The following is a 27579-nucleotide window of genomic DNA, read 5'->3' as shown; positions in this document are numbered from 1 at the left end:
GGGGGGGGGATGTGTGCGTTCAGAGGCCCGGAGCCAGAGAACGCACGCATGCATCCACGAGCGAGACAAAGATCCCCGAAATTTTAAATCTATTTTTTGTGTTTTTATTCGGGGCAATCGTCGTTAGCGAGCAAGCAGCTATGAAGGCCGGCACGCGAAGTGCTGTGGGTGGTCATCATCATCGTCGTGGTGGTGGCGATGTATACACACCGCACCAGGTACTCGTGAGGCTAAGTCGACCTCACGGAGGCTCAGGACCGATTCGGATAATTCGTTCACTGGTGTTGGCCCTGAGCGGAAATCAAACTCGGGTCACCCGGTTCGTCGCTTCGAGCGCTCACCGCTACGTACACGACGGCTCCCCCGCACACGCGCACACATGCACAGACCATGGGCTCTTTTCTCGCTTGTCATAGCAACGTCTGCGGTCCAATGGCAACCGCTAAAGTTATGGGATTTGAATTTTGAACGGATGGTCTTTGTGACGGTGGTGGTGTAGCGTCATCAAACGGTTGCGTGGCATTCAAAATTGTGTATATGATGTGTGCGTGTACGCACACAAATAGTTTGCATAGGAACCACCGTAAACCAGACATTTCGATGCATAAACGTCACGGATTTAATGTCACAATTTATTTTTTGCATCATTAAATGGAACGAAAACAACACAGTGTGCTCACTATCTACATGCAATATTTAAATTTATATCGTAACCATATCTCACGTCGTTATTTTGAAGTTGAATACATCCACATGCACTCATTGGAAGAAAAATATGAACACAATTCAAATCTCTCCCGCAGCATTTATTTCCAACGAAGCTTACGTTGATTCAAATACCACCGATGTAACAATCATCATTACAATCACAAAAGGGATCTTAATTGTTGGCTTTTTGTATTTATTTGCAATTGCCATGGTTTGTGTGAATGTGTGGAAGCACGGGCGTGCACATGCACACACACAAACACACGTGCGTGTGCGTGCGTGCGCGTGCGTGCGTGCGCGTGCACAGTTAAAGGGGGGGGGGGGTCTTGCTGCATTCGATTTCATCACCGCTGGCGCGCGCCATATCCCTGCACTGCGAGCGAGCGAGGGAGCTGGCTGGCTGCAGAAACATCCTCGCGATCCTTTCTCCCGCAGACCTCGAGCAGGTAAATCATGCACACCGAGCTTTCACGCGCACGCACGCACGCACGCGTATTAAACAACAAGCAGCACTGTCCGCTTTTACCACCGGCCAAATAATAACTGTCCTAGCACATTTGCACAGTCCTGTATTGCAGCTCCGGAGAGAGAGAGAGAGAAAATAAATAAATATATATTGTTGGATGGTGGTAGGTGTTTTTGTCTGTGTGTAGCATGATTTATTAGCTGGTGTGCGCGTGTGTTTTGAGCAGAACATTCTACGTGTGAAACGCTAGCACTTAATACTGTGATTGAATGCGCTTCGTGGTGAGAAGCTGTGTATATTTTAAATCAGAAGCTGCCGATATTTGAGATCATGGGTACAAAACGTGATGTGGCATTTCATTCAGGATCTCGAGCGGCTACATTGGAATTATTATCGTGCACGGTTAATGTCCTCATCCGTGTTGTCATCAATTGATATTGCCTCGCGCAATGTTTTGTTTGCTATTGCTATTGCCGTGCGAAGGAGTCATTCGTCCCGTCAGGATAAGGGTCTGGCAATGTTAATCTGTAAGCACCGCCCGCGCTCTGGGTGTGCGGGCGCTCCCGTGCGCTCCCAGACACGCAACACGCTCCTTGCATGTCAATGCATTCCACTGCTGCAGTATCGCCGCCAAATGTCTAGCGCCCATGCTTCGGAGCATTTTCATTGGGTCAGTCGTCCGGTGTTGTCTGAATCCAGAAAACTACGTGCTGATTTATATCATTAAATTGACTCCAGCATCAACGGCGTTTGTATTTAAACAGTTTTAATGTGTACTTTAGCTAAATAATACATTGTCGTTAATTTGATGTGACTGTTCGAATGCATAAAAAAACGCACTCCGTTTATTTATCTGCAAAACGTGAATAGAGTTGGGACATTTAATTTTTTTTAAAGATAAAACGTCATTTATTTTTTAAAATCAGTGTCTCAAAATGGACCATTTTAAAACAAATACCATACCAAAAACTGTCTTAAAGGCTGAAACTGCCTCGTTTTTTTCTCTCCCAAACACACAGCCGCTGTGAATTCTTTTGATGTTGCACAAATGGAAAAATCGCGACCACAAGGTGCGGCCGTGTGCGGTAGATGTGGCTGAAAATTGTCAATGGAGGGGTGACATATTGGGGGGTGTGTGCCATAGGGGCCCACGCTGCTGTTGCGATCGATACAAATCCGAGCATCCATCAGAGCATCCAAGCTCCATCACATCCTACGTTCTGTTCAGCTATGTCTGTTCCGATCAAACCGTTCACAGCACGAAGCAACAGGCTGTGCGTTACCACACCCTCCCACCTCCCATGATATGTCGGTATTTAAATCGTTTTTTCTTGCCCAGCTTTAAAATTATCATTCACCGTGGTTATTTTGAGAGTTCGGTGCGTAAAATAGATGTATTTTAATGTAGCTATTAGAAATTATTTTTTAACCCAAAAAATTACAATGCGCCGCTTTTAATTTCAGAAATCGTAGATTGTATTATCGTGCGCTGTTCGTGCTCCGAATGCGATTATTTGGAATCGCGGGCGTTTCTGCTTTCGGTTCGATAAAAAAACAATATACATGGCGCAATATCTGCCCATGAGCACGTGCAGTTGCTTTGTAATTAACGCATTCAATTAACACTTATCTTTTAACCAATTTGTCAGACTGCATTGCATGTTTCATCCGCGATCGTCGTAGATTTCGGGCAACATATGTCCCTGAAGACAGAATCGCGCGGTGTCTCTCCGACCCCAGCATGGAGCTGGAGCGGGTAAAGGGTTACACGGCGCAAACATCCACGGCCCCCGTCTCTCTATATTTATTTATTTACCCGCTTTGCAGATAAAGACGAGGACCAGACACAGCGGGCGCAAGCTCCTCTTGCAATCAAACCGACCGCGATGGGCGTGGCGACCTCACAGAATTCCGCGCCGGAGTCGCCCGATGACAGTGGCATGGAGGGTAGTTGGCAAAACTGGGACATCCCTTGCCCCAGCCCGATGGAGCTGTGGCCCAACGGGAGCGATATGCCCTGGGGTGCTTTCAACGGAACGAACATCACGTGCAACGGTACGGAGGGCTACTCCACGTCGCCCATCGTGGTGAGCATTATCACGGCGCTCTACGCCGTCGTGTGCGTCGTGGGCCTCATCGGAAACATCCTGGTCATGTACGTCATATTGCGGTAAGGAGCTGCACCGCACGCCACACTCGCGCGCGCTCGTTCCCCAGCGGTGCCCAGCCAACCCTCGTTTCATTAATATTGCATTTGTTTTTTGTGCAAACTGCTGCTTGGTTGCGGGGAGTTCAAACCATATCTCTGACTGAAATATGCGAATTGCTTGCTGAGTTGTTGATATTTTGCCGAGGCTGCAGCAGAATTTATTTTACCCGAAGTGTGAATTGTGCTTGGGATGTGCTGCGCATTGTGCCAAGTTGTTTGGAACGCTGCTGCTGCGAAAAAAATGAACGTGGCGGCATTATGTAACCAGCCTAATTTCAAAAGACATTGTGTCAGGGCTCTTTCTGCAATCTGACAGCATAGTCAGCTGATCTATCAGCCGTTAAAATAATCTTCTACCTTTACCTGCCCTTGCATCCGTCTCCTAAAAGCATCCAAAATGACACACTTCAAATGGGTCCCACAATATTAACTTTAAGCATTCCACCACCATTATTCGTCAACTCTCAGGGTGGGCTTAAATATAGAACGTAGAGATATGAACCTTATGGCATGACCACGGGGTCCCGAATAAACGGAAGTCAAAATCGTAATTAATTTATTTTTGGCGACTCCGTCCCACCGCGCAAATAAACGCCGCGACCCGCCTGGCGCGGATCATTCTGTTGTCATGTCGTGTCCAAGCGCAGCAGCGAGGACGAATGCGCAGAAGAGCTGAACAAGCGAACGCACTCCATGCTCGGGTATGGGCAGGATCATAAGTCTTATCATCCAAAGCTGCTCAAACTGCCTACACGACTCAAGTCCTTTATTTGTCATAACGGTATGCATAATACAGTGAAACTGCTCTCTTATCTTCATTATTTTTGTGACCTACCAATGTCTGCAGCAAGGAAAAATCGATGACAATCCTATTACCTGCAGATATTTAACAGATGAGATGCGTCGCACCGTGAATTCCTCCTGTTTGATAATACTTTTCTTGCCCGTATGCATCTGTGCAGATAGGTTTTTTTTGCGGTTAAGCCATAGTCCCCACATACCGCTCGTATCAATGCGTATAAGAGGAGCGGCGACCCACAACTCTGTAGAGTAACATTGGTATAAACGCTTGTTACAATATGAACAGCGCATTGAAGACGCGCACTATTTTATGTACTGTTTACAAAGTGTGTTCACAAATCCACACGGAGAGACACGATGATTGACAGAGGGGTGTAAATAATCTTTTCGATAGTGTATTCAAATAGAGGTACTCTAGGTAAGTAGTTTTCAGTTTTAAATGCACAGTTTAACAAGACAACACTTGCCACCATCCTTCAAATCCATTGGTGAAAAAGAGCAAAGTTTTTGTTTACATTATAATATGTTTATCGCGAGAGCCGGGGGCTTATGGGACCCCTGGGACCCGCCATGAGGTTAATTTATCTGTACGTTTATCAATGAAGGCTGAAACACTGTTTTATCTACTATGCGAGGTATACTCTGTCTGAAAAACAAAGATCGATTTTTTTCATAGGGAGCAGTGGAATTTAGTTCATCCACTGAACAATGAGTCTATCCATCAAGATTACATTCTTGACTGTGCACACAAGCGGCATTTGGTATCAGAACCTGGCCCGAGCCTTCTCCAGATTGAATGATGTACCAAGCGTGACCATCAGTCAGTGTTCCACGAAATTTTTTTGTTAACAGCATTTTGTTAAAAACCTACGTGACTTTACCGAAAAAAAATCAAACAGTATAACAGCATTTTCCCAACAGTCTTTGCAGAAACAAGACGTATCATGCGTGGCACATACAGGTCTATACTGTCACCACATACTACATGCATAAACGTGACCCTTACTGATATTATATTTTCCTACACCACGTTAATGTTAAAAAAAAAACTGTTGTTGGAAATAAATCACGGGTGCGCACATGTGCTCGCCCATTTTCAATACACTGCTGGATGAGGGCTTCTCTGCACTAAGCTGGTAGTAGGGGTCATTTAACAAACGTCCCCATGGCTGGCCAGTGCAGGTTGGTGAGGCAGGGAAGTGGGGGAGAGTGTGGATGTGGAAGCATGGATATAAAGAACAATAGATGTTTGTTGTCCATCGTGTAGCCCCACGGGAGCCTCCAACACCTGTTTGGCTTGGTGGTCACCCATCCAAGCACTATCCAAGCTCAACTTTGCTTAGCTTGATCGCATTCCAGGTGAATTGTACATAGGCTCATTGGGAAAATGATACATGAAATATGATATGAATATAAGCTTATCCGCAACATATATGAAGGTTTCAAACAGGCATTCGGATGAATGCGTACGCACCTCACGTGCAGGTTTTGAGTAGATTAATTATTAACGTTCTAGTATCGTTAGAGATGGATTGGGAAGGCCTTCATCCAGCAGTAGATTGGCCGAGGCTCATTATGAATCAGCACATCACATTTTTATCTTGACATTTGATGGGCCATTGGTAATGGTGGCCCAGGATGGTTTTGAATGCAGGATGGAGTGTGTGCACAATTTTGTGTGGACGTAATGTGCTTTGTAAGATTCATTGATAATTTCACTGCTTTATTTAAATGGTCAGATTACACACATGAACAATTCCGAGAACAGCAGAGTTTAAAAGGTTTTCTCAAATTTACATTACATCGTAACTTCTGTAAAAATGTTTTTTTATTTACTGTGCATTGTTCGTAGAATTTTTTGCATTCTGCTTTCCCTGGAAAACTCAACAAGTATATGAATAAGAACAACACTTAACACAACACCGGCATTGGAGGTGGCTCAGGTGTCAGAGATCCCGACGAGAACCTAAAGTTCAAATCTGGGTTTCAGCCCTCCACGATTAAACTGGATGTTTAAGTGTCGAGAGTTGAAAGTCTCCAATTGGTCATCAATCAATGATTCAACAAAAATCCTAAACTTTAAATGTTGGGGTTTTTTGTTGTTGTTGCTGAAATTGGCTTATTCCTGCTTTAAGAATTACCTCCGGTTGGATTGCCATGCAAAGGACATCTCTTTGCAGGGCATCTATAAAAAAAGTAATATTTAAAACAACGTTTTTTAAAAACACGCTTTTATGAAATATACTAGTAATGGAAGAACTCCACGACTCCAGGAAGTGACACCGAAGCTTGCCAGAACGTAAGGGACTGTGGCCAATTACAGCCAACGTCAGTTGACCGTGGACAATTAGACCTAAGCGAAACATAACATATAAAAAATAATGTAAAAAAATATATTTGTAATGATAGAATATAGTGTTGTCATCAGTATGACATAAGTATACCAAGTTTGCAGTCGATACCACATTGGGAAGTGGGTTAAAATTGAGTTACAAGATTTGAGGATACAACAACGACAACAACGACAACAACAACAACAGACAGAGTGAGTTAAATGAAAGCGTGTAAAAAGGTGTGCCCCGAGTGTGGAATCGGAGGCCTGTTGATGTCACCCCATGAAGTCGTCTTTCTGTGACGTCATCTCCCAGGGCTCTTCTTTGACACATGCGATGCCAGCTGCAAGAGATCTGAATGGAAATTTCCGTCGTCTCGCGACATAATGGGGGGGGGGAGGGGGGGTTGGGGGAATATGTAAAAAGAAGCGGTCCAGATGGCAGGGTGGAGACGAAGATTTACGCTCGACATATGCGTGGCAACCACCTGAAAAGAGCAATGAGGTAGCAGCTGCAGGCAGCGGAACAAGTAGGCTGGCGACCCAATCTGTGTGGAGTTTGACAGTTCTTCTCACAACCATCATCAATCCACTGCTGAATGATAATCTCCCTAGGCTGTCGCCACCTCACAGTCACGTGATGTAATGATCCTCCCCCCTGCCCCTCAATTGCATCGGTTTTTATCAATCCACTCTTAGTCTCTTCACACAAGAAAAATACTGAAAAGCAGTATATTGGCCAACATCTCAATGCATGAAAAATAGGAATAAGTTTGACCCCTTTCTGAGAGTAAAAACGGCGTTATGATGGTCACACACCAAATAGATACCTGTTTGCAATGAATCGAGTCGACATTAACCACACGTACTTGGAGTGAATATGCAAACAAACAAGCATTGGCAATTTACGCATCGCCTTTGAATCTGATTGGCCTGCACCAGAAACAGTGCCAGACGAGAGAATGCCAAAGGCGAACAGTCCAAAGACAATGCAAGTTCTAGATTTGAAGCTTTCGTGACTGCAAGGATTCATACTCTTTGGTTTTATCGGTAAAGTCACGTAGGTTAAAGAAGAAAACAAATAAATTAAATCACGACGTTTCGGAAGCAACACAAGCTTCCGTCTTCAGGTGAAACCGTCACAGCAAAATTGCTGTATCAAGCAAGAGCATTAATGGTTCGGGGTTTAGCAGCTATATCATTGGACCTTTTTTGCCAGTCTTAAAGTATGAAAAATAAAAATAGGGTTTACCCTGATCATCGGTTTTCCCCCTTTTTTCCGCAACAAAACAGGTGTTAAGATGTTAAAACACCAAACTGAAACCTTTTAGAAGGAATCATGTCTGCATTAACCACAATACTTGTGGTCAGAATGCAACCAAAAAACATACTCTGATAACATATGGATTGTCCTTGAAACTGGTTGATCCACACCAGAGACAGCTTTCTTTTGAGCCTCGTCTCAAAACGGTGTTAGACCAGAGGAGTTTCTATTTGGTGTTTGCGCGTCTTAACACCTGTTTTATTTCCAGAAAGGGTAAAACCTATTGTTATTTCTTTTTTATGCTTGACACTGGCAAAAAATATCCCTTGACATCCCCAATGCACGATGCATCTCCCGAAGCAGTTTTAAGACGAGTCGGGCTTCCTGGGCAAATGGATGTTATTATACAACTCCGTGTTTCAGATGCCAGGTACGAGACGTTTTCTGCAAAGGGGCACTTTCGAAAATGGATGCCAAATAGGCTTGGTGCTGCCCTCTGAGGCCGTTATGCAATCTGTAGGTTTCAGCAACATCATTGTAAGCCGTGCACGGATACCACACTGCGGTTCCGTCGCAATGTCCGGGCGTAGCATAAACATCAAGGATAGGCACTCAACGACGACTCCGTCACAGATGTTTACGGGACATATTCCCAAACTGGGTTTGTTTTCATTTACCCAAAACCTGTGGCTTTGAGCGCGACGTTATGAGTATGGAATAGGCAGGGTTTGTGTCAATCGGCACATTTTTGCCTTAAAATTCTTATTGCTTGGGCAAAACACACTGCTAGATGGGATAATGGCTGATGCTGAAGGAGTGGCCACCGAGGAATGGACCATATCAACATTACAATCTTTAAACGGATTAAGTGTGCAATAAAGATTCGTCTGCCTTGTCTTTACTACCAACCCGCGCTGTGACGTCACTTCCGGGGGGAGATGCGACTTGGCCGTGCCGCCTTTTGCATAGTTTGTGTGGTTCGGCACCCGTGGCATTCCCTGGTTAATACTGGCGGGTGCACTCACCGTGGGCACGTGCCACCTGCTTCACAGTGGACAAAACAGATCTTACACGATGCCCTCACGGTCTATATTTACAGAAAAAACCCTGCCAATTAGTTAATGGGTAAAACCACGTACCAACATTGCCGTCCACGGACCGACTATGTCCGTGTGAAACACAGCACCTTCGAGGAAGCCGTTATGTTGCACGGATGACGTAAATACCAAATGTAATTTGTTTTATTAATGCACTCATATTTCACGAGGTAGATTGTCAGGTTCAAGGCCAAATCCTGTCTGGGATACATTTAGCCAATCTTTCCTCGGGGTTACAACGAGCACCACCTGGGTGAAAACACTAATCAATAATGATCCTCCTCTGACGAGACTGCTCTTTGCCATGGATACGTGGATATGCAGTCGCCGGAGCGTGGCCGGTGCTTTTCCAGTTCAACTTCATCTCTCCGGATGCTTCCCATTCTGTGGTCGCACAAAATCACTCACCGTGCTTCGGGGTGTCTCGGTGAAGCCGCGAGACACCGCGTTCTACACCTAGAGACATCGATCAACCGGAGTAAACATATTTGCCGATGAGCCTCATGCACCTACGGCTGCACCTTGAAATGATGTGCAAATGATTCCATGAACAAGAACGCACAACACTTATGATTCCGACCGCCCCGCCCTCCCCAACCGAGCATTTTAAAAGGTGATGTGCGTGAGGCATCATAAATGTCAGACATTATTTCTTTGAAGCGCTACAAGATGGTCGCCAGTGACCACGCAACTATCGACAATATTAACCTGTTCTGTGACGTAAAAAAATGCATGCGTTCCAATAACACTAATATACGATCCTCACATTGGAAAAACCTCCCGAAACCTTTTTTAATTTTTTTTCAGGGACGTCTGGGCAATTGCTTGTAGAAACCTCCTCTGCATAAAAAAAATACAACACACAGCAGTAAATTACCACGATGTCAACTAGTAATTAAAGCTCAGACCCTTGCATGATTCACTCACCCAGTCTCGGAGTTAAAGACGTTGTTCTTCCAACTCCAGACTTTAAGAATTAAGAAAATGAGCAATCAACACAATGACGGGTTTAATATCAAGAGCGCAGCAGCGACAATTCACTGTGCGAGTGTAACACATGCCCCCCGTATTAGTCGATACATTTTTTTTGGGAAAAAGCTGTTGAAAAAAAAACACAGCACTCAAATATCAATCCTCATCCCTGTAAAAATGCAATCGACCACAAGCACCGCCATCTGTCGCATCGAGTATCACCGACATTTTATCACCTCAAGAGAACCTCGTTTGAAAGTTGAGCAGCTGAGGAAATAAATTGGTCTCTTCTTCCAAATGTTATTTTTTCTTCCTTCCACCATATCGAATACGGAACACGGTTTATTGTGCGCTTCCCAAACGTGCCAAGTGTTGTAGTAGCCGTGATCATAAGCTGCATCAGTGGTCTGTAAATCCCCATTTAATTTATCACGTGTATATGTTTTTCACCTTCATTTGTACCAGGCTCAGAGCAGTGACCAGAATAGTTTATTATTATTTTAATTTTATTCTTTCACGAGCATGTGAACATTTCCCAATGCAACACAGAATATAAAAATATATCTATATTTTTAAAACTAAGTTTTGCATGACCATCTATTCTCTTTTTAATGAACATGTCAATTTCCATCATGTTTGGCGACTTCTGAAGGAATATACTTGTATGCAAGAAAATAATTTTACAAATCAGTTTAGCTTGTGTTGGGAATTGTACGAGGATCAGTTTCGCATTCTTGGTAGAATCACCATAATTGTGATTGTGCCAAGGGCATGGATGAGTCTCAGCAGCAGCAGTAGCAGCTGTTGCCCAAGTGGAGGTTAGGAGTCCCATTTAGAGTTCAGAAATATGGTCGAGCAAGAGTTCGAGATTGGTGGATGCCCAGATAGGGAATTTGCAGGGAGAAGGGTGGAATTGCATATATTTTGATCATCACCCCCATTTTTTATTTAAAATGTGCTTCACAAGTGCTGCATCTCGAGAAGTGCAAATAAAAACATTTACATTGATAACCCACATCTCTCAGACCATGTTATTATAATGTCCTTTATCCAGGAAAATCATCGCCGAGTATGGAATTTCGATTTAAAGCTTTCGTGACTGCAGGGATTCATCTTCTTGGTTTTTTCGGTAAAGTCACGTAGAAGGGAGATAATAAAATAATAAAAATAAAACATAATAAAATAATTCTCACGACGTTTCGGCCACAACGCAAGCAGCCGTCCTCAGGTGAAGAACAGGTCTGTCGAAAAGACAGCGTCTGAAATTCAGACGCTGTCTTTCCGACTTTACCGAAAGAACCAAGAAGACGAGTATGGAATGTTTTTCAGGAGAATTCTGGATTTGGATATTTGGATAGTTTCGTCGATGGGGAGTTTGACTTCATGTCCAAGGAAAATTAGTTCCTGGAGAAACTGCATCCATGCGAGGATAGGAACACGCAAAGGGAGTCGGGTCACATGAAGAATCCATTACTGTCCTGCCATCTCCTGGGCACCTTGCAGCCCAAACTTGTTAAGAAAGTCACAATACATCACCGTCATTACATAGAGTTATCGCATAACGCCGTTGTACTAGATGATTCCATTGGCGCTGAATGTGGCAGTTAACTAAGTCTGGTGTCATTATTTTTCATGCATCTAGAACAAAACCTACAACATCTGGTGTTTCCAAAGGTTTTCCTTTGAAGGACTAAATGGGCTGGTTCTGCGATTTAACATGATTGGTGGCTTTGTGTTTAGGGTGATCACTACATCTTCTTCATCATCATTAACAATACAATCAAGGGCTATTAAAGGAAAATATAAATATTGCACAGGGAAGTCCAGATGTATTGAAACCCCCAATGAATTGACCCCAAACGTGTTTTTTCATTTGCCTATTCATTTCGGTTTAAAAAAAAAACCTCACTTCAAAAAAATATATATCGAGTTTTAGATAATTATTAAATGGGGGTCACAAGATATGTAGAGCACCGTGTAGTTTACTTCATGATATAAGTGGTCGGTGTACTGCACATATCGTGTGACAAACAGCACGTTGATTCTTATGGAATGGTGCAATTCCCCGGGGTATTTCGGCTGTAGAATGGAGGAATGCATCTTCATACGATGCATGCCGAATGTTGACAGAATTATCCACGGACTCGTTGCTGGCTCTGATCTCACTCACTGCTCTCCAACATCCGTGAGGTTTGTCACGTGAACAAAACGTGCCAATTCTTTACTGGTACAGCACACCGACGTGTTGGAGAGAAAATCAACATTTACAATCGGAGTACGACATTGTGCACTCTCCAACACACCGGTGTGCTGTACTCGTAAATAATTGGCACGTTTTGTTTACTTGACAAACCTTACCAGTTGGCTGTATGTCGTGTGGTGGCAGGTTTAACGACACATTTATATTTGCACGCTCTAAACCTAAAAACCTCTATTGTGGATAACATTGGTGGCGAAAGCCGACTAGCTATTACACTGAACCAAGGATTCTGTCGAAGCGAAGTCAACCTTCATTTCGTGGGCAGCTGCTCATTTTCCTCTGCTGCCCATCGTACAAACTCCCTTCCCCCAGCCATCTGTGCTTTCCACTCTCTGCCCAATTTCGGGCCTAAGACCTTTTTGTCTGTGCCTGTGAATGCCACTATTAAAAAACCCATTGTATCTGTAATCTTAAGATGTGTTCACATGCGGATGCTATGCACATCTAAATTGCACTGTATTTGACAGGTATGAATATGCTACTCGTGTCACTTAGTCCATGCCCAAAACTACAATAAACATTCCATAATAATTTTAAGTGTAATGGACAGCCCTTTGCCAAGCCGCAGCTGGCAGAAGGTCACACATGGGCAAGATTGACCGTACTTCACCATATTGGGGGATTTGGTAAACTAATAGGGCAGGACGGCTTCATGTGACTTGCTACCGATGTTTGCCATGGCTGGGAATCAAACTCGTGTTGCTGGGTTCATAATTTAGGGGCAGATGTGGATCTAGAAACTTCTTGTAGTGAGGGGAGAGGGGCAGGGTTATGACCCTCCCAATGGATCTACCACTGGGGCAGGGTATAGCCGGGCAATGGTGGCTGTACACGTGGCTTGTAATCCCGCACTGTGCAGGTGGCGTGCGTTGGTGGGTCGGGCAGACGACGAAATGTTTCAGAACTCCTTTCCCGTGGACATTGAGGTGCGGTTTCCTGGATTGCAAGCAAAGTTCCGTCCAGCAAAGTTGTGGCCTTATATTACGTGGTCCCCTCCGTATGGGATAGAGGGTCGCCTCCTCGCACGCACGCAGGGGTTTCTCCGTGTGCTCCGGGTTTCCTCCCACTTTATTGGCTAAAAACATCTTAATATTTAGACAACTGCAGGGCAATTAGTGGCATCTGTTCACTGCCTGGCAGCCTTCCAGCTCTGCCTGTGGTTCCGACTCAGCGATTGTGAGATGCAATTTGCATGCACTACACCATATCAAATTAATCATTAGATGTTTTGTTGTTATATAAACCACTGCAGACCCTACCCCAACGAGATGTTGCATAACCGACCTTTGCAGGTCTCAATTAAATGTGCATCACTAACATTCATGGGGGAAATGCACCACTGTCAGTCAGCTGCCAAGCACAATATTAGCATGTGAGAAATGCACAAGTGTACACAGTGTGCGTCTATTACATTATTCATTTCGAAGTATAAGAGCAGTGGCAAAACAGAAGCAGAAATTAATAATGAACTTTTTCAATATGTAGGATATTAGAGTTAGGGCCAATAATTAGGCTTTGGAAATTATTTGATTTGGAATGCCAATATCCAATTTCCCTGCCAAGAGTAGGGCGGCAATTTCGTACTATATCATGCAATTTGGATTTATGTAGCGTCTAAAGCACGACCACATCTCAAGATGCCGTACAGAAACTGTGGGCATATTTATTTTGTAGATGCCAATAATAGGCCTCTATGCGAGTCTGTGAGCATTTGTGCCACTCTATGCCAATTCATCATATTGTGGATTCATGCATAATCTAAACGTGACTGCAATGAACGGATATTTTTTTAGTTAATCAGCCAGCTCTATGAAAACAATGGGTTGAGCCTGGACTTGAACTGGGGAAAGCGATTTGGCGGCACGAATTGCTGGTGAAAGGTAGTTCCAGACGATAGGGGCAATAACAGTGGCGTAGTCACTACGTTATCAGCTCAGGGGGTGCGGTAGTCGGTCAGTCCGGGCCCCAAATACTGTTGAAAGCATCTCACGCTGGTTGTCAAGGGGGCACCAAGTCGCAGCTTTGGCCACCGGGGGGTGAGGGCAAGCAAGGCCGTAGCCATGGAGTCAACATTGGGGGGGACCAAATCTTCCAGGGAGTCTGGGGGTCCCCCCCCAGAAAAAAAATCTAAATTTGAAAATTATTTTCTGCCATTTCTTGCCTAAAGTATTTAAAAAATTACTAACACATGGGAAGGACTTTTAATTTATGTTTTACAATAATGTCTTATAGTGTATTGTATTCCATTGCTCTTTTTTCTCTTTTTTTACCTTTTCTTGTTTCATTGTATGTAATGGCAGAGATTAGGGATTAATAAAGTACAACCATAACCACAATCATATACACAGCAATCTATTTTATAGCAATATATTGGGGGGGGGGGGGCATTTTGAACATATTTTAATATTGGGGGGGATGTGTCGTTACGCTACTGGACAGCAGAGGAGAATAAGTGACCTCCCACCTGAGCAAAGACTGACTGGCGGCTTTGACGGATTTAAACACCTAAAGGCAAGGATGGAACTTAAGGGGACTAGCGGCTCGCTCTGGGCGAGCTTGCATCAAATCCATGCCGCTGTCCGTATTGCTGCAATGAGTGCCAAGCTTGTTAATGCAGCCACGTCTGGGTCCCAAACACATGTAATACCCGTACTTCATCTACTACAATGACAGTTTATGTATTAAAGGTGTGTGGTGGAGGGAGAGAGCAGTGGTGCAGTGGTTAGCACATTGTGCTATTATCAGAGCCAACCACTTGATTTCCAGCAATAGCTTGGACCAGTTGGGAGCGATACATGAAATTGTCCAGGGCATTTTCTTCAGCAACAGCAATTGACTAGGGTGGTAAAGTATGGTCAAATAATACTCACGAATGTGGTGCAGGAGAGGCGTTGATCTAGCAGTGAATTTAAAAACTTGTAGTGCGCATTACTGGATTCAGTAATGCTGTACAATTCACCCTGCCCCCGCTCTCCCACTGTTTTTGCCAAATTGTCGTCGCGATTCATAGTCACGATTCGACTCAATAACTCATTCATTTGTTGAGCATCAAGGTTAACGTTATGTCCAATCGTAGTTTGCTCGTCCACTCAGAGCCCTCCAACTCTTCCCTCAGCTGATGGCACCGTGCACCCACCAGCCCCCCCACCAGCCCCCCCACCAGCTCCCCACAACCCCCCTCACACCCCCCCCACCAGCCCCCCCCACCAGCCCCCCCCATCGCCCCCCCCCACCAGCCCCCCCCCCCCACCGGCCCCCCCACTAGCCCCCCCCCACCGGCCTCCCCCACCCCCACTCAGACAAACCCCCAAGCCCATGAATGGGAGACCAGTCCTCACGTCGCAACCGCAACATTTATTTCAAAACTACTTTTAAAAATCTAACAGCAGTGCATACTGACTGTGATGGTATCCTGCTATGATTACAGCAGTGCATACCGACTGTGGTGGTACCTGCTATCACTATAGTAGTACATGCTGACTCTTTAGCAGTATTTATCGACTCTATAGCACAACGTACTCACCTGACAGAGTGGTGTGGTGAGGCCTAGTCCCGTGCAGAGCCTCCGGCCTCGCCTAGATTGTCCAGCCGGCCGAGGTGGCACCTTGGCAGGCTGGGGCTGGGCTGCTACGATCTCCCCGGCCGCTCTGCAGTAATATCTACGGCCTATAGTGGTAGCATCTTGCGACTGTATAGTAGTAACAACTGCACGCATCGGGGTGGGGGGGACATCACACAGTGAAGAATTAACGTCAGCGTTTTGTGTATTTTTCTAGCAATTTTAACACGAAAGAAAATGTCCCCCTCACTGCCACCGAAGGCGTGCGACTTGGCGTGCGCCGGCCCCCCCACCAAAGGCACGTGAGCTGGTATGGCCGTGCACGCGTTATAAATAAATAATTGGAAAGCGCTAAAAAATCGCACTAGATCGCTAATTAAACTAATTTAAAGTTGACGGATGTGAAAAAGGAATAGCGCTTGCTCACGGCGGGGCTTACGGCGTGGTACCTGGCTATTTTTATTTTACGTAAAACCCCACCGTTGGAGAGCGAAATCGTTTGCAAGCGCGCGAACACACACAAAGCTACACACAAACCCACAAACATACATTTTTTTGCTCTTATATATCTAGAAGATAACGCAACTAAAAACCAACTAACCGAAACGCGCAACGCAAAGCCACTGAACACCACGGATACTCGGTACTGATGTGGTTCAACCTCCAGATGCCGAGAGTATGAGAATCTCCTTTCGAAATCACAGATCTTGCCCCCTGAAAAATGGGTGGCGCACTCGACCGCCAGAATACTTTTTCCGGTCACCACTGCGAATTCTGCTTGAGCAAAGCGTAAGGCCTCTCGCTCTCGAACATGAACTAAATAAGTTACACTTGAAACTCTTGCCTGGGCGATAGCCCCCCCTCCCCCAAACCCTTCACCAGCTCCTTGATTTTGCTGGTCACTGCACTGTCTTGCCGTCTCCATTGATGGCCCCTGGTGGCCTTTAGAGCGGCCCCTGATGTGCGGCCCCCGACAATACACAAATGTGAAAACACCCCACATCATGCTGGTTTCAAATGTGTGGCGGCCCTAACGCTGATATCTTGTCGGCAAAAGTGCCCCCCCACCCCTCCCTCTGAAAATTCGCGACAAACACCGCCATGGGGCTTTGTGCCTCTGTTCCACTCATGTGGGCCACCCTCTTGGTTTGGTTCTATAAATAGCCCAAGGCCTAGTGGATTCACTCAATGAGGCATTCGATGTGCTCTCGCTCACCACATAATGGTAAAGATCCTAATTGGAAAAGTGTATAAGTACGGCCAATGTGGTGTCTTAATCACCTCATTCTGCACATAAATGGGCATGCACTGATTGGGAAAGTTTGCACCACAGCCAATGGGTGCGTTAGCCGCCTTCCTCACTCATGGGCTGATTTCACCTGTATGTTCACCATCCCTACACCCAAAACCTCTCACCACAGATTTCACAACCAGTTCCCACTTCTTCCCCGCACCTCCGATAATTATTAGCATGATTGGCTACGCTACGGTGCGAAATAAGATTCAATATACATGCATACCTTCTGTATATTTTGACCCGCCCCTACTTAACGTCTGTGGAAAAAGAGCTTCATAGCTCATCAGATTTCTCCAGGATAAATACACAGTCTGATACCCCAGCTAAAGTATCGCTTACCCCGTGAGGTGAAAGACCAAAGGGACCCAAGTCCTCGTGGCTACTTCCAATCCCCCCCACCCCACCCCCAATTGTAACATAAAGGTTATCGTGAAGGTGCTATGTTTCACAGGGAGTATAGTATGCCAGTCAGGGGGAAAAGTTGCTTCGCATTTTCCCCTAATTAAGAATATTTCAGGTATATTTTCCCATTTGGACCGTGACCCCAGCATACACGGCCTACTCTTTTTGTTTGTCATAAGATCACGGGACCCTCATCATCCACCATGAAGCATATTTTGTATTTCAGACCGATGCTGCTCTATTAACCAGGGTGGCCGTGGGTCTTGAACCGCGAGCCTCTGCAATACAAACACTGCCTCTGCTCTCGCCGGCGTCGCTGCTGGGAGACGGCCCCCTAGTCTCTGCGCTTCAATAAAATACCTGCCGAGTATCGCTGGGGTGATACAATGCGCTATGCTTTCAACCGGTGGCACCATTATGTTTATTAATGCGTTTCACTAACGGCTTTGTGTTAATGTCGTTTGATGTCAGGCGTGCGTTTCAGAGGTGCTAATTTCAAGAATTTAAGTACGAGCAGAATTGACCGCGATAATAGAGGAATGCGCCACACTTCATCTACACCACTTATGTTTTTTTAGGAGTTTTATTTACCATGTTTTATTCAAATTATGCTTGAGTGGTCATGATAAAAATACGTAAACTAGGCAGGGGCCCTTTCTCGAACGCCATGTGCAATGGAGAAACGTTATTTGTAGGGTAGCCGGACCAATTTATTCTAAAAGCTTGTGATTTTAGTCCACGTAACTTTAAAACTACAGATGTACAATACTCACGTGGGGAGGTGTGGTGCTTTCATCAGTGACCAAACTGCGACCACCAGCTCGCTTCGCTTGAGAAGTCGGTTTAATCACGGGAAGCTGAAAATCCGATTGGAAACTGAGGATGTCAGTGGTGCCAGTTCAGTGCTCTCAACTCGAAGCCACCCAGCCACCACACTCGTGCAGCTACCCCTACACATGCGCCTGTGCAATGTAGCAATAACAAGCCTCCAACATATAAAATATGAAGAAAAAAAACGACAAAAGCTACCCCACTGAGTTTCAAATGGAATTTAAACAGCTTTGGAGTTGCTGGTGCAGGACAGAATCGGAAGGGCGAGATGGAAAAATGTGGTGGAATGAGACGTGAGAAGTGCGTGGAGAAATACAATCCGGAGCCATCGACCCCCAAGATGCAATGGTGACTTAGAAGAAGCCACGTGTTTTGCCGAAGAATCGTTTTGCACAACTGGCATACGCATGGCGATTATATCGAGCTCATCGTTCACCACGTTGGTGTGTTGAGGAGTGGAATGGTGGCAATGGAGGCGGCATAGCGGTGAGTGCACTGCGTTTTGCACGTGGGAGACCTCAGTGTCATTTCCTGCCACGGCTAACATCAAGGGCGAGTTGTATATGAACCGCACCCCATTTGCTCAACCTGCATTGACCAACGTGGTGAAGTACGATCTAACAATCCCCCACCGTGGCCTGGGGAAGTCGTTCAACAATGGATTGACAAAGGGCTGATAACCACATTTTTAATTATTTGTTATTCATACAATATTCCTGCTGGACCTTGCATTGAAGAACAATACACATTTGTGCACAAGCTATTCCGATGAGCCTGAAAGGGATTTGTCCAAAGTAATCCATGGTGCATCTCGTTTTGGTGGCTCAGGTATCTGGAAACCTGTGAAAAAAAATATGTGTAGCGCATCAGATCCCTCCGGTGTAAGTACACTTTCTGATTCTGTATCAAAGCACGGTATGACGAGGACCTTCATCCAGCAGTGGACTGACAAAACATTGTGAATGATGACGATGATGTATTTTGACATAGCGACACCGAGAAGAACTCAGGCAGCGTGACGCCACCTGGTGACCAGAGCGGTACAATGCCGCTCTGAAGCAAAGGTCATCTGTCCCGTATTCAAGTTGTATTCAACTCCTGTACCCTACTCGAGTTATATTCAACTCCTGTACCGTATTCAAGTTGTATTCAACTCCTGTACCGTTTTCAAGTTGTATTCAACTTCTGTACCCTACTCGAGTTGTATTCAACTCCTGTACCGTATTCAAGTTGTATTCAACTCCTGTACCCTACTCGAGTTGTATTCAACTCCTGTACCCTATTCAAGTTGTATTCAACTCCTGTACCGTATTCAAGTTGTTTTCAACTCCTGTACCCTACTCGAGTTGGATTCAACTCCTGTACCCTATTCAAGTTGTATTCAACTCCTGTACCCTACTCGAGTTGTATTCAACTCCTGTACCGTATTCAAGTTGTATTCAACTCCTGTACCCTACTCGAGTTGTATTCAACTCCTGTACCGTATTCAAGTTGTATTCAACTCCCCACTCTCGCCTTTTTTGACGGGCCCTCAACAAAGCGAAAGCCGGGAGGACGCTCTGTAATTCGGGTTTGCCTCGAAATTAAATGGAGGGGTGGGGGGGGTCGCAAGACATCTGGACCACCCTGTCGACCAAACCTGGATATATCTCAGTCAGCTCTCGTGAAATTTAACACAATATTACCTGGTCGCCCAATCGGTGGACTCATCAAATCGTTTGTACACGTACAGTACTGGACTGTGTAGGCAATTGTGAGTGGACTGCAGTCTTTAACACTGTGACTACATTAGCAGACTCGCTCATTCGTCTCGTCATGGCCAGTCACGCTTTGGGCTCTGGTGCGTTAGTGGCCGCAGTCATCATAACGCTTGATAATTGTTGTTTAAAAATAAAATAATTTCTTGAATAATTTCGTCCCTTATTTTATTCACAAAAGTAACACTTGCCCCTCGACTCAAGTGAGACATACGCCGTTTGCTCTTCTCTAATCGGCGGTGTCATTAAAAGTGAAGATAATACAATCGGACATGCTCTCAAGCCGCGTGACATATCTTCTCGCATACATCTTTCATGATACGTAACTTGATTGTTGTCACGAGCCTGACAAAGGGGGACCCGAGGAAGGTTGTTTTAACATCTGGGTAAGTAGTTCGTTCAGCTGTGCCTCGGCATACAAACAAATGAGTTCAGATCCCATGCCGAAGTGTGTCTGCCTACTCCTTTGTGATTGGCTACGATCCACAAGTTCAGTGATACCGTTGCAGACTGATTGTTTGGCATTTGCAGCGTTCCCGGGCAACGTGACGAAAATGCCACCCTCTCATGGCCAGTAGAGGACCACCGTGAATTTGATGAGTTCTCAGATTAAAACAACACAGATGTTCTGTTTCACGTGGTGGTGGGCTGAGTCGAGTCAGGAAAATAAATAGAACATTGGCATCTTGTATTGTGCACGGGTAACAAAAAAAACCTACGTACTGTATTCAGAAATTTTACTTTGCAATCTTTTTTTTTACTCGAACAATAAAAGTCCTTCAGATTTTACTCAAGAAACATAAAGTACACGAATGAGAAATGCACCCAAAAAAACTGCGAAAAAATAATCCCACTTTTCAAAATACAAGTTCTTTTTGTTAAAGATAGGACATGACCTTTTCCAGGAGAACACAGCAATGAGATGTCATCAATGAGCGTCTGGCTATATGTGAGTGAAAACAAGAGCAGCCAGAGAAAGCCCACCACCCACACAAGGGGACAAACATTCAACACCGCCATCGGCTGGACACCTCGCAGTCCCATTCCTACAACACCCGGCAAGCCCTGATGGTAACCCATCCGAGCACTCACCAGGTTCAACACTGCTCAAATCACCTGGAATGCGCCCAAACCCAATTAGATCTCAAGAGCTACGCCGGGTTGAGCCTGGATAGTGCTTGGATGGGCGACCACCAGACACCACACAGGTGTTGTACGCTGTGGGGCTACGCGTGGGCAGCAGAGGGCGGTGTTAACAAAACGCATTATTGTTACCGTACATGGTACTGCACGTGTCATACGTACACGATGTAAGCTAAACATTCTTTGTCGTAATTTTTTTTGTGCGCGTGCCGTGTGTGACCCCCGGCACCCCCCCCCCAACTGTTCGCAGCTACACGAAGATGAAGACGGCCACAAACATCTACATTTTTAACCTGGCGCTGGCCGACGCTCTGGCGACGAGCACGCTGCCGTTCCAGAGCGCCGACTACATGCTCGGCAGGTGGCCATTCGGGCCCGTCCTCTGCAAGGTGGTGATGTCCATCGACTACTACAACATGTTCACCAGCATCTTCACGCTCACCATGATGAGCGTCGACCGCTACATCGCTGTGTGCCACCCGGTCAAGGCCCTCGACTTCCGCACGCCCACCAAGGCCAAGTTGATCAACGTCGCCATCTGGCTGCTCTCCTCCATCATCGGCGTTCCCATCATGATTATGGGCACCATCAAGCCTGACCAATTTGGTGAGGCCTGTTTTGGGGGATGGGGACGTGGGGGTGGGGGGGGGGCAGACAGGGATTAGAAGCTTGTGGGTCTGGGACTGGGGATCAGAAGACTAAGAGGTGGCGACCACGAACCTGCGTACCAGGGGATGGCAACTAGATCAGTGGGACATCTTTACTGTATATGCCGGAGACCAAGGTAAGTGACACGAGGCTGGGTTCCAGGGATCGGAGAGAAATTAGCAGGTTTACTAGAGGCCAAGGACTAAACGATGGTGACCATGGAACGGAGGCTAGGGATCATGAACTAGAAGCCGGTGACCAGACACAAGGGACAGGAGATCAGGGACCAAGTGTTCAGTTGGACCAAGGACTGAAGTACTGTGACCCCGGGGCTGGAGACCAAGGGCTAGGGACCGGGGATGAAAGATCATGAACCAGACATCAGACACGATGAGTTAGAGGCAAGGGATCGGATACCAAGCATTGGAGTGCTGGGCATCCCGAGTTCTTGATTGCTCAATCGCCTCACGTGATATCGGTGAAATTCACTTTACAAAGGCAGGGTGGTAAAAGCCCGAATGGCTTTTTGTGGCTCAACACCAGAAGTACAAAACACTGGCCCGGTATTAAGCGAGGGAAACAAACAGGCACGAGCCTAATCACGCTTTTAACAGGCATTCCATCCATGGTCTGATCAGTCGCCTCGCTACATTACAGAAGGCGTCCATTCAAGCAACATTTGTAGCACCGTGCACCGAGCAGGCTGCGTATTAATTTCAAGGGACATGCAAACAATAGGGCGATTGGCATTCAATTAAGCTGCATTCAGATTATATACAGAGGAGCCTTGCGCTGTTCCGTAGTAGTTAAGCTCAACGATACTAACTCTTTGTGTATTATTGAAAGCATCAATACGACTCACAAATATGACTGCAACGTAAGGTGTCCTCGGTTGTGCTGTGCAACTCTCGTGCGCTCGCGGGTTGTGTCGCGTGTTTTTATTTTTTGGGCGCGACGGCCGACGTTTCGCTCCATGCGTTGGGAGCTTCTTCAGGAACCGAACGGCACAGCTCAACGTTCACCCTCGACGAAGGGTTCGCGTGAGCCGCCTCCGTTCAAGTGCCCGAAGAAGCTTCCCCGCACGTGGAGCAAAACGGCGGTGCACGTCAAAAGCGAAACGTCAGAATGAGCTGCACGTGACACATTTAATGCGATTACAGGTGTTTACATTCAGGGCACAACTGTAGTAATAAAAAAACAACAACAACGCAAAATCGAAACACCACGAAGCAGCAGTGGCTCTTAATGAACAGAGTAATTCAACTGGTACAGATAATTAATGTTCGTTTTTTAAAAGCTCGGATATTTCTCCTTTATCTTATTTTAAGTTAGAAGTAACTTTTTATATTATTTGGGTCTTTCGGTAAAGCCACGTAGTTAAAAAAATGATACAAATATCACGACGTTTCGATCGCAACACAAGCAATAGTCATCAGGTGAAAAAAAATATAGCGGGAGAGCTGCTGAGGCAGGATGTTAAATAGGTTTGAGATGGTTTTAGCCCAAGGGTAAGTGGGCGGGGCTAGAGATGGGATTTGCATGTAAATGTAAGATCGGAGAGCTGATTTACCTCCACGACGACGCAGCTGTGGAGGTGGCCATTGTGTTGTGAGAGATTAGCATGTCACTGTAAGCGAACCACCGCAACGGTGGCTGTGCTTGTGAGACATCCAACTCGTTAAAAAACGAGGGACAGCGCCAACTCGAGGACAAGGAGAAACGGTGGCTGTCTTAGTGAGACATTTAGCATGTATGCAACTCAGAGAGTCGGAAATAACTGCTAACATCGGCAGGTAGGATGGAAACATCACAGCCAGTTATGACTTAAACTGGTTGATAACAATCTTGTGACCGTCTAACTTTTTAAAGTGTGGATCTGGCTTCTTCTTGGAAAGGAGGTTTAACTTGGAAATCAGGTTATCTTTGCATTTAGCTGTTTGTACCTTTTGCTCTGAGGGCAGTAGATTTCCAATGTTTGGATGCTCCTCCAGAAGCTGTACAATGCACATGTACAGCTCTGATGTCAATGCACTGCTCGATGAGGGCCTACCGAAGCCATTCGTGTCACAGGAGTCCTTTTATCAATCTTCGCCACGCTGGTCAGTGCGGGTCGTTGAATGTGAACAGCATAGATGTGAGTATAGAGGACCGTACAACAATGGATTTTTCTGCACTGTTCTCTGCCAGAGCAGCCTATTGTTTTCACGGCGGTTGTCCATCCAAGCACTATGTAGGCTCGACCCGAAGCTTAGCAGACGAGATCTGACGAGGTCGGGCGCAATCCACGTAATTGCGTCAGTTGGCACTTAACACAAACGACTGGCATAGCGTGCGGGACAAATGTTTACACCTGGGGGTGTGGACGGGTTCCTTTCTCGTGCAGGCTACATGGAGTGCCTGGTGGTCTTCCCGCCGCCGTCCTGGTTCTGGGAAACCCTGCTGAAGATCTGCGTGTTCATCTTCGCCTTCATCATGCCCGTCGTGATCATCACCATCTGCTACGGCCTCATGATTCTGCGCTTGCGTACCGTGCGCCTCTTCTCGGGCTCCAAGGAGAAGGACCGCAACCTCCGGCGCATCACGCGCATGGTCCTGGTGAGAACTCGGTCAAACGTTCACAATGACAAAGGTGCCCCCCCCCGTGTAGTCTCATCAGACCATTTGGGCAAGTACAGTTAGCGAGCGCGCGTAAAGGCCGGCACGGCACGCCAGGAGGTGGGTGGCCAGCACCACGTCCGGCCGTCTTTATCTCCCGAGTGGTGATGCTTACACATTGCACGGTGCTCATTTGAGGCTGAGTTGACCTCGATGAGGCCCACCATAATCATCACTGGTGTTGGACGTGAGTGGGAATCGAACCCGAGTCGCAGCGTGTAAGCCTCTGCACTACTGATGCCCACAACAACGCACACGTCATGACCCACACTCACACACATGTACACACACACACGTGCACCCACAGTGGCTAAACCCCCAAAATGCATTAAATGCGATCGGAGTAGTTGGCGTGGAGTGAAGTTTGCAATATTATTGCCTTGTTGGGAACAACTTTATTTTGGCTTAGAGAGTAAAAACATTTGCAATGCACGCGGAGTCGACACAGTGGCACTGCGTGGTTGGCATGGGCCCCGGTGCGAGGAATGAAATGGAGCCCACGCCCTGTCCAATGTCTCCCCCTTCATTACCCAGAGCCTTGGCCCCTTCAGCCCATGAGCCCCAGTGCAGTTGCACTGCCTGCACACTCCATCACCTACACCACTGAGTACACACACTGATAATGCCAGCGTGGACATTTGAATCCCAAAGTCATCCCAATTATGGTATTAGCGTCACACCGCCGGACAAAGCATCCGTTCAGCTCTATCGTAGAGCAGTGCAACCCTTGGGGGGGAATCTGTATTTTTATCCCAAAACAAAGGTAGTAAGTGCCCTGCACTTTCCCGCACCGTGGCCGCAGGTGGTGGTGGCGGTCTTCATTGTGTGCTGGACGCCCATCCACCTGTTCGTCATCGCCAAGGCGCTCATGACCATCCAGGAGACACCGTTCGTGGCGGCGGCGTGGTACTCGTGCGTGGCGCTCGGCTACACCAACAGCTGCCTCAACCCCGTGCTCTACGCCTTCCTGGACGAGAACTTCAAGCGCTGCTTCAAGGAGTTCTGCTTCCCTGCCGGCGGCGGCGGCGGGGGCAGCGGCGGTGGCAGCGGCGGGCGCCGCGACCGCGCCACGTCGTCCTCGTACCACCGCGCGGCGCGCGCCGGCGGCCACAACAACAACCACGCCGGGGGGGGCAGCGGTGGCAGCAGCGGCGGCGGCGTCGGATTCTGCGGAGCGGTCACCCAGGCGGGGCTCCTGTCGCCGACGCTCTTCGCCGAGCAGACCACCGCCGTCACCGGCATGGAGCGCACGTCGTCACACCCGCCCGCATGACTAGACGTGGAGCTGTCGCCGTTGTCCTCGCCGCCGCCGGGGATGAGGGACGACGCCACGTCCTAGCTGAGGCTCACCACGGGGCTCGGACGAAGGCTGCCTCCTCCTCCCTAAACTGCCGAGATCACCACGACCACCCCCGCCGTGGCTATTTGCTATTTTCCCCTAACGCGCGCCCCCCCCCACTCCCCTACATTTTCACGTCCCACACCCATCATAGCCGTGGTGGTGGTGGTTGAAGTGCGGCGTGATCTCGCCTGACCTTGAGGAAGGGAAGCTTCGAGTGAAGGCGGCTGCAAGAAGGTTTTGTGTGCAAAGAGGGTATCAGCGTCGCTCGCGAAAGATGGGTCCTTACGAGGGTGCAGACGGTGGGCGCTGCTTTTGAGGTTTACAGCGCGGCTCTGCCGGTGGAGTGCTACTGGAGAGAGCGCGAGACCGCCAGAGCCCCCCCCCCCTTGTGCTTGTGATTTTATGCAAAAGAAACTTAAGCAAATTTCACACACACACATCAAGAGAACTTGTGCAAGGCAAGAGATACAAAGGCGGGTGCACTCCATTTAGGTTGTGTTTATCCACGAGGGAATGTATTTGAATTTGACGTTTAATTTCATTGTAGATGATGGTAGGAATCAGACGTGTTCATTGGACACATGCTTGTTTTAAATGAAGAAGGTTTCCATCTTGCGCTTGCAACAAAATACAACTGGAATATTGTAGATATTAACATTTTAACCTAACGTTATTTACTGTAAATATATTTAAAACAATTGTCCCAGGAGGCTTCGTGAAATGGTTACACGATTGTTAACACTGATCGATTCTGCAAGCTATGGCATGCAGGAATTTATTTATGTTAAGAGTCAGTTCTAACAACAAGCTGTGTGCTCACATTCTGATAATCGGATCGCATCTGTATCATAATACTTTGCACTTTCCATGCTGACAGAACTGTCAGTTTTAGTTGCTGAGTGGACCAGGATAAAAGATGAAAGAAATCAAAATATTCTCTATTTGCAAAAATTGTTTGAATTTGCATCGTGTTTATACAAGGCCGAGCAAATGATTGCTGTCACCAAGCTGAAAAAACTGTATATACCTGTTACGATCAGATAGTTTCGTGAACATATAAAATATTCACATTGAAAAAATATATTTAAAGCAGTTATATTTTGCAAGTGTGTACCAGTGGCAGAAATACCAAGTTGTTTATTTTGTAATATTTATGTACATTTATGACAAAGTTAGTGGATAGATAGATAAATAAAAAACAACAACAACAAACATACCAGCAGTTTTTTTTTTAATAAGACGTAGTGCTGGGTTCCCAAAAAAAAAGAAACACATGGTGCAATAACATTTATTTTCAACTGTGGGATAGCGACGTGAAATATTTTCCTCGTCGTCTTTCCGATGACGAGCTCGTATTCGACACTTGGTTTTGAAAGCGTGTCTCCAATCACATTGCGCAGGCGGAGATGAGACGGACGCACGTGGAGGAACGACAACGCCGCTCCCACGTCGCTCGCCCTTCAACCGCACACTCGCAAAGTGTCAACGGGGCAAAACGTTTTTTTTTTTTAAAACGACATTTTAAAGTAGCCGCGATACAAGTGCTGTTGCAGAACAGAGGCTCGATCGGAGAAAGGTGAAGAGGGGGGGGGGACGCTTGAGCCCTCGAAAAAAAACTTAGCGCGCAGAAGCAGCAGCAGCAGCAAAAGAAAACCCCAACTCGTCGCAACGTCGACGCCGCTCATGTACATCACGTGTTTTATCTTTCTGTGGAGAACGGCAACCCCACCCCTCCCCTACAACTTGGAAGTGTGAAGAGCTACCACCACCTTCATTTCAAAGTTTGTGCAGCTTTAGTCTGGGGGTTCTTTGCCCCCCCCACCCCCATCCCCCTCC

General features: G+C 46.5%; 1 protein-coding gene across 1 annotated transcript; it reads left to right on the top strand.

The window, feature by feature from the left end:
• The first annotated feature begins 1019 nt into the window (after nucleotides 1–1019).
• Nucleotides 1020–27157, top strand: LOC144935806 (delta-type opioid receptor-like). Its single transcript, XM_078862578.1, has 5 exons — nucleotides 1020–1154; nucleotides 3002–3344; nucleotides 21349–21704; nucleotides 24130–24341; nucleotides 25204–27157. Exons 2-5 carry the CDS (start codon nucleotides 3061–3063, stop codon nucleotides 25672–25674), a joined length of 1323 nt encoding a protein of 440 aa, XP_078718704.1. The 5' UTR covers nucleotides 1020–1154; nucleotides 3002–3060; the 3' UTR covers nucleotides 25675–27157.
• Nucleotides 27158–27579: the final 422 nt, after the last annotated feature.

The sequence above is a fragment of the Lampetra fluviatilis genome, chromosome 14, assembly GCF_964198595.1.
Source record: "Lampetra fluviatilis chromosome 14, kcLamFluv1.1, whole genome shotgun sequence".
In the NCBI taxonomy this organism is placed as follows: Eukaryota; Metazoa; Chordata; class Hyperoartia; order Petromyzontiformes; family Petromyzontidae; genus Lampetra; species Lampetra fluviatilis.
Note: the sequence above shows the minus strand (reverse complement) of the source record. Positions and strands in the feature narration are given on the sequence as shown.

Bases quoted from the DNA above. Each gene is read 5' to 3' on its own strand.
- LOC144935806 (XM_078862578.1), top strand. From the start codon at position 3,061: ATGGGCGTGGCGACCTCACAGAATTCCGCGCCGGAGTCGCCCGATGAC. The intron at 21,705-24,129 runs GTGAGGCCTGTT...TTTCTCGTGCAG, and splicing joins CATCAAGCCTGACCAATTTG to GCTACATGGAGTGCCTGGTG. The intron at 24,342-25,203 runs GTGAGAACTCGG...CCGTGGCCGCAG, and splicing joins GCATCACGCGCATGGTCCTG to GTGGTGGTGGCGGTCTTCAT.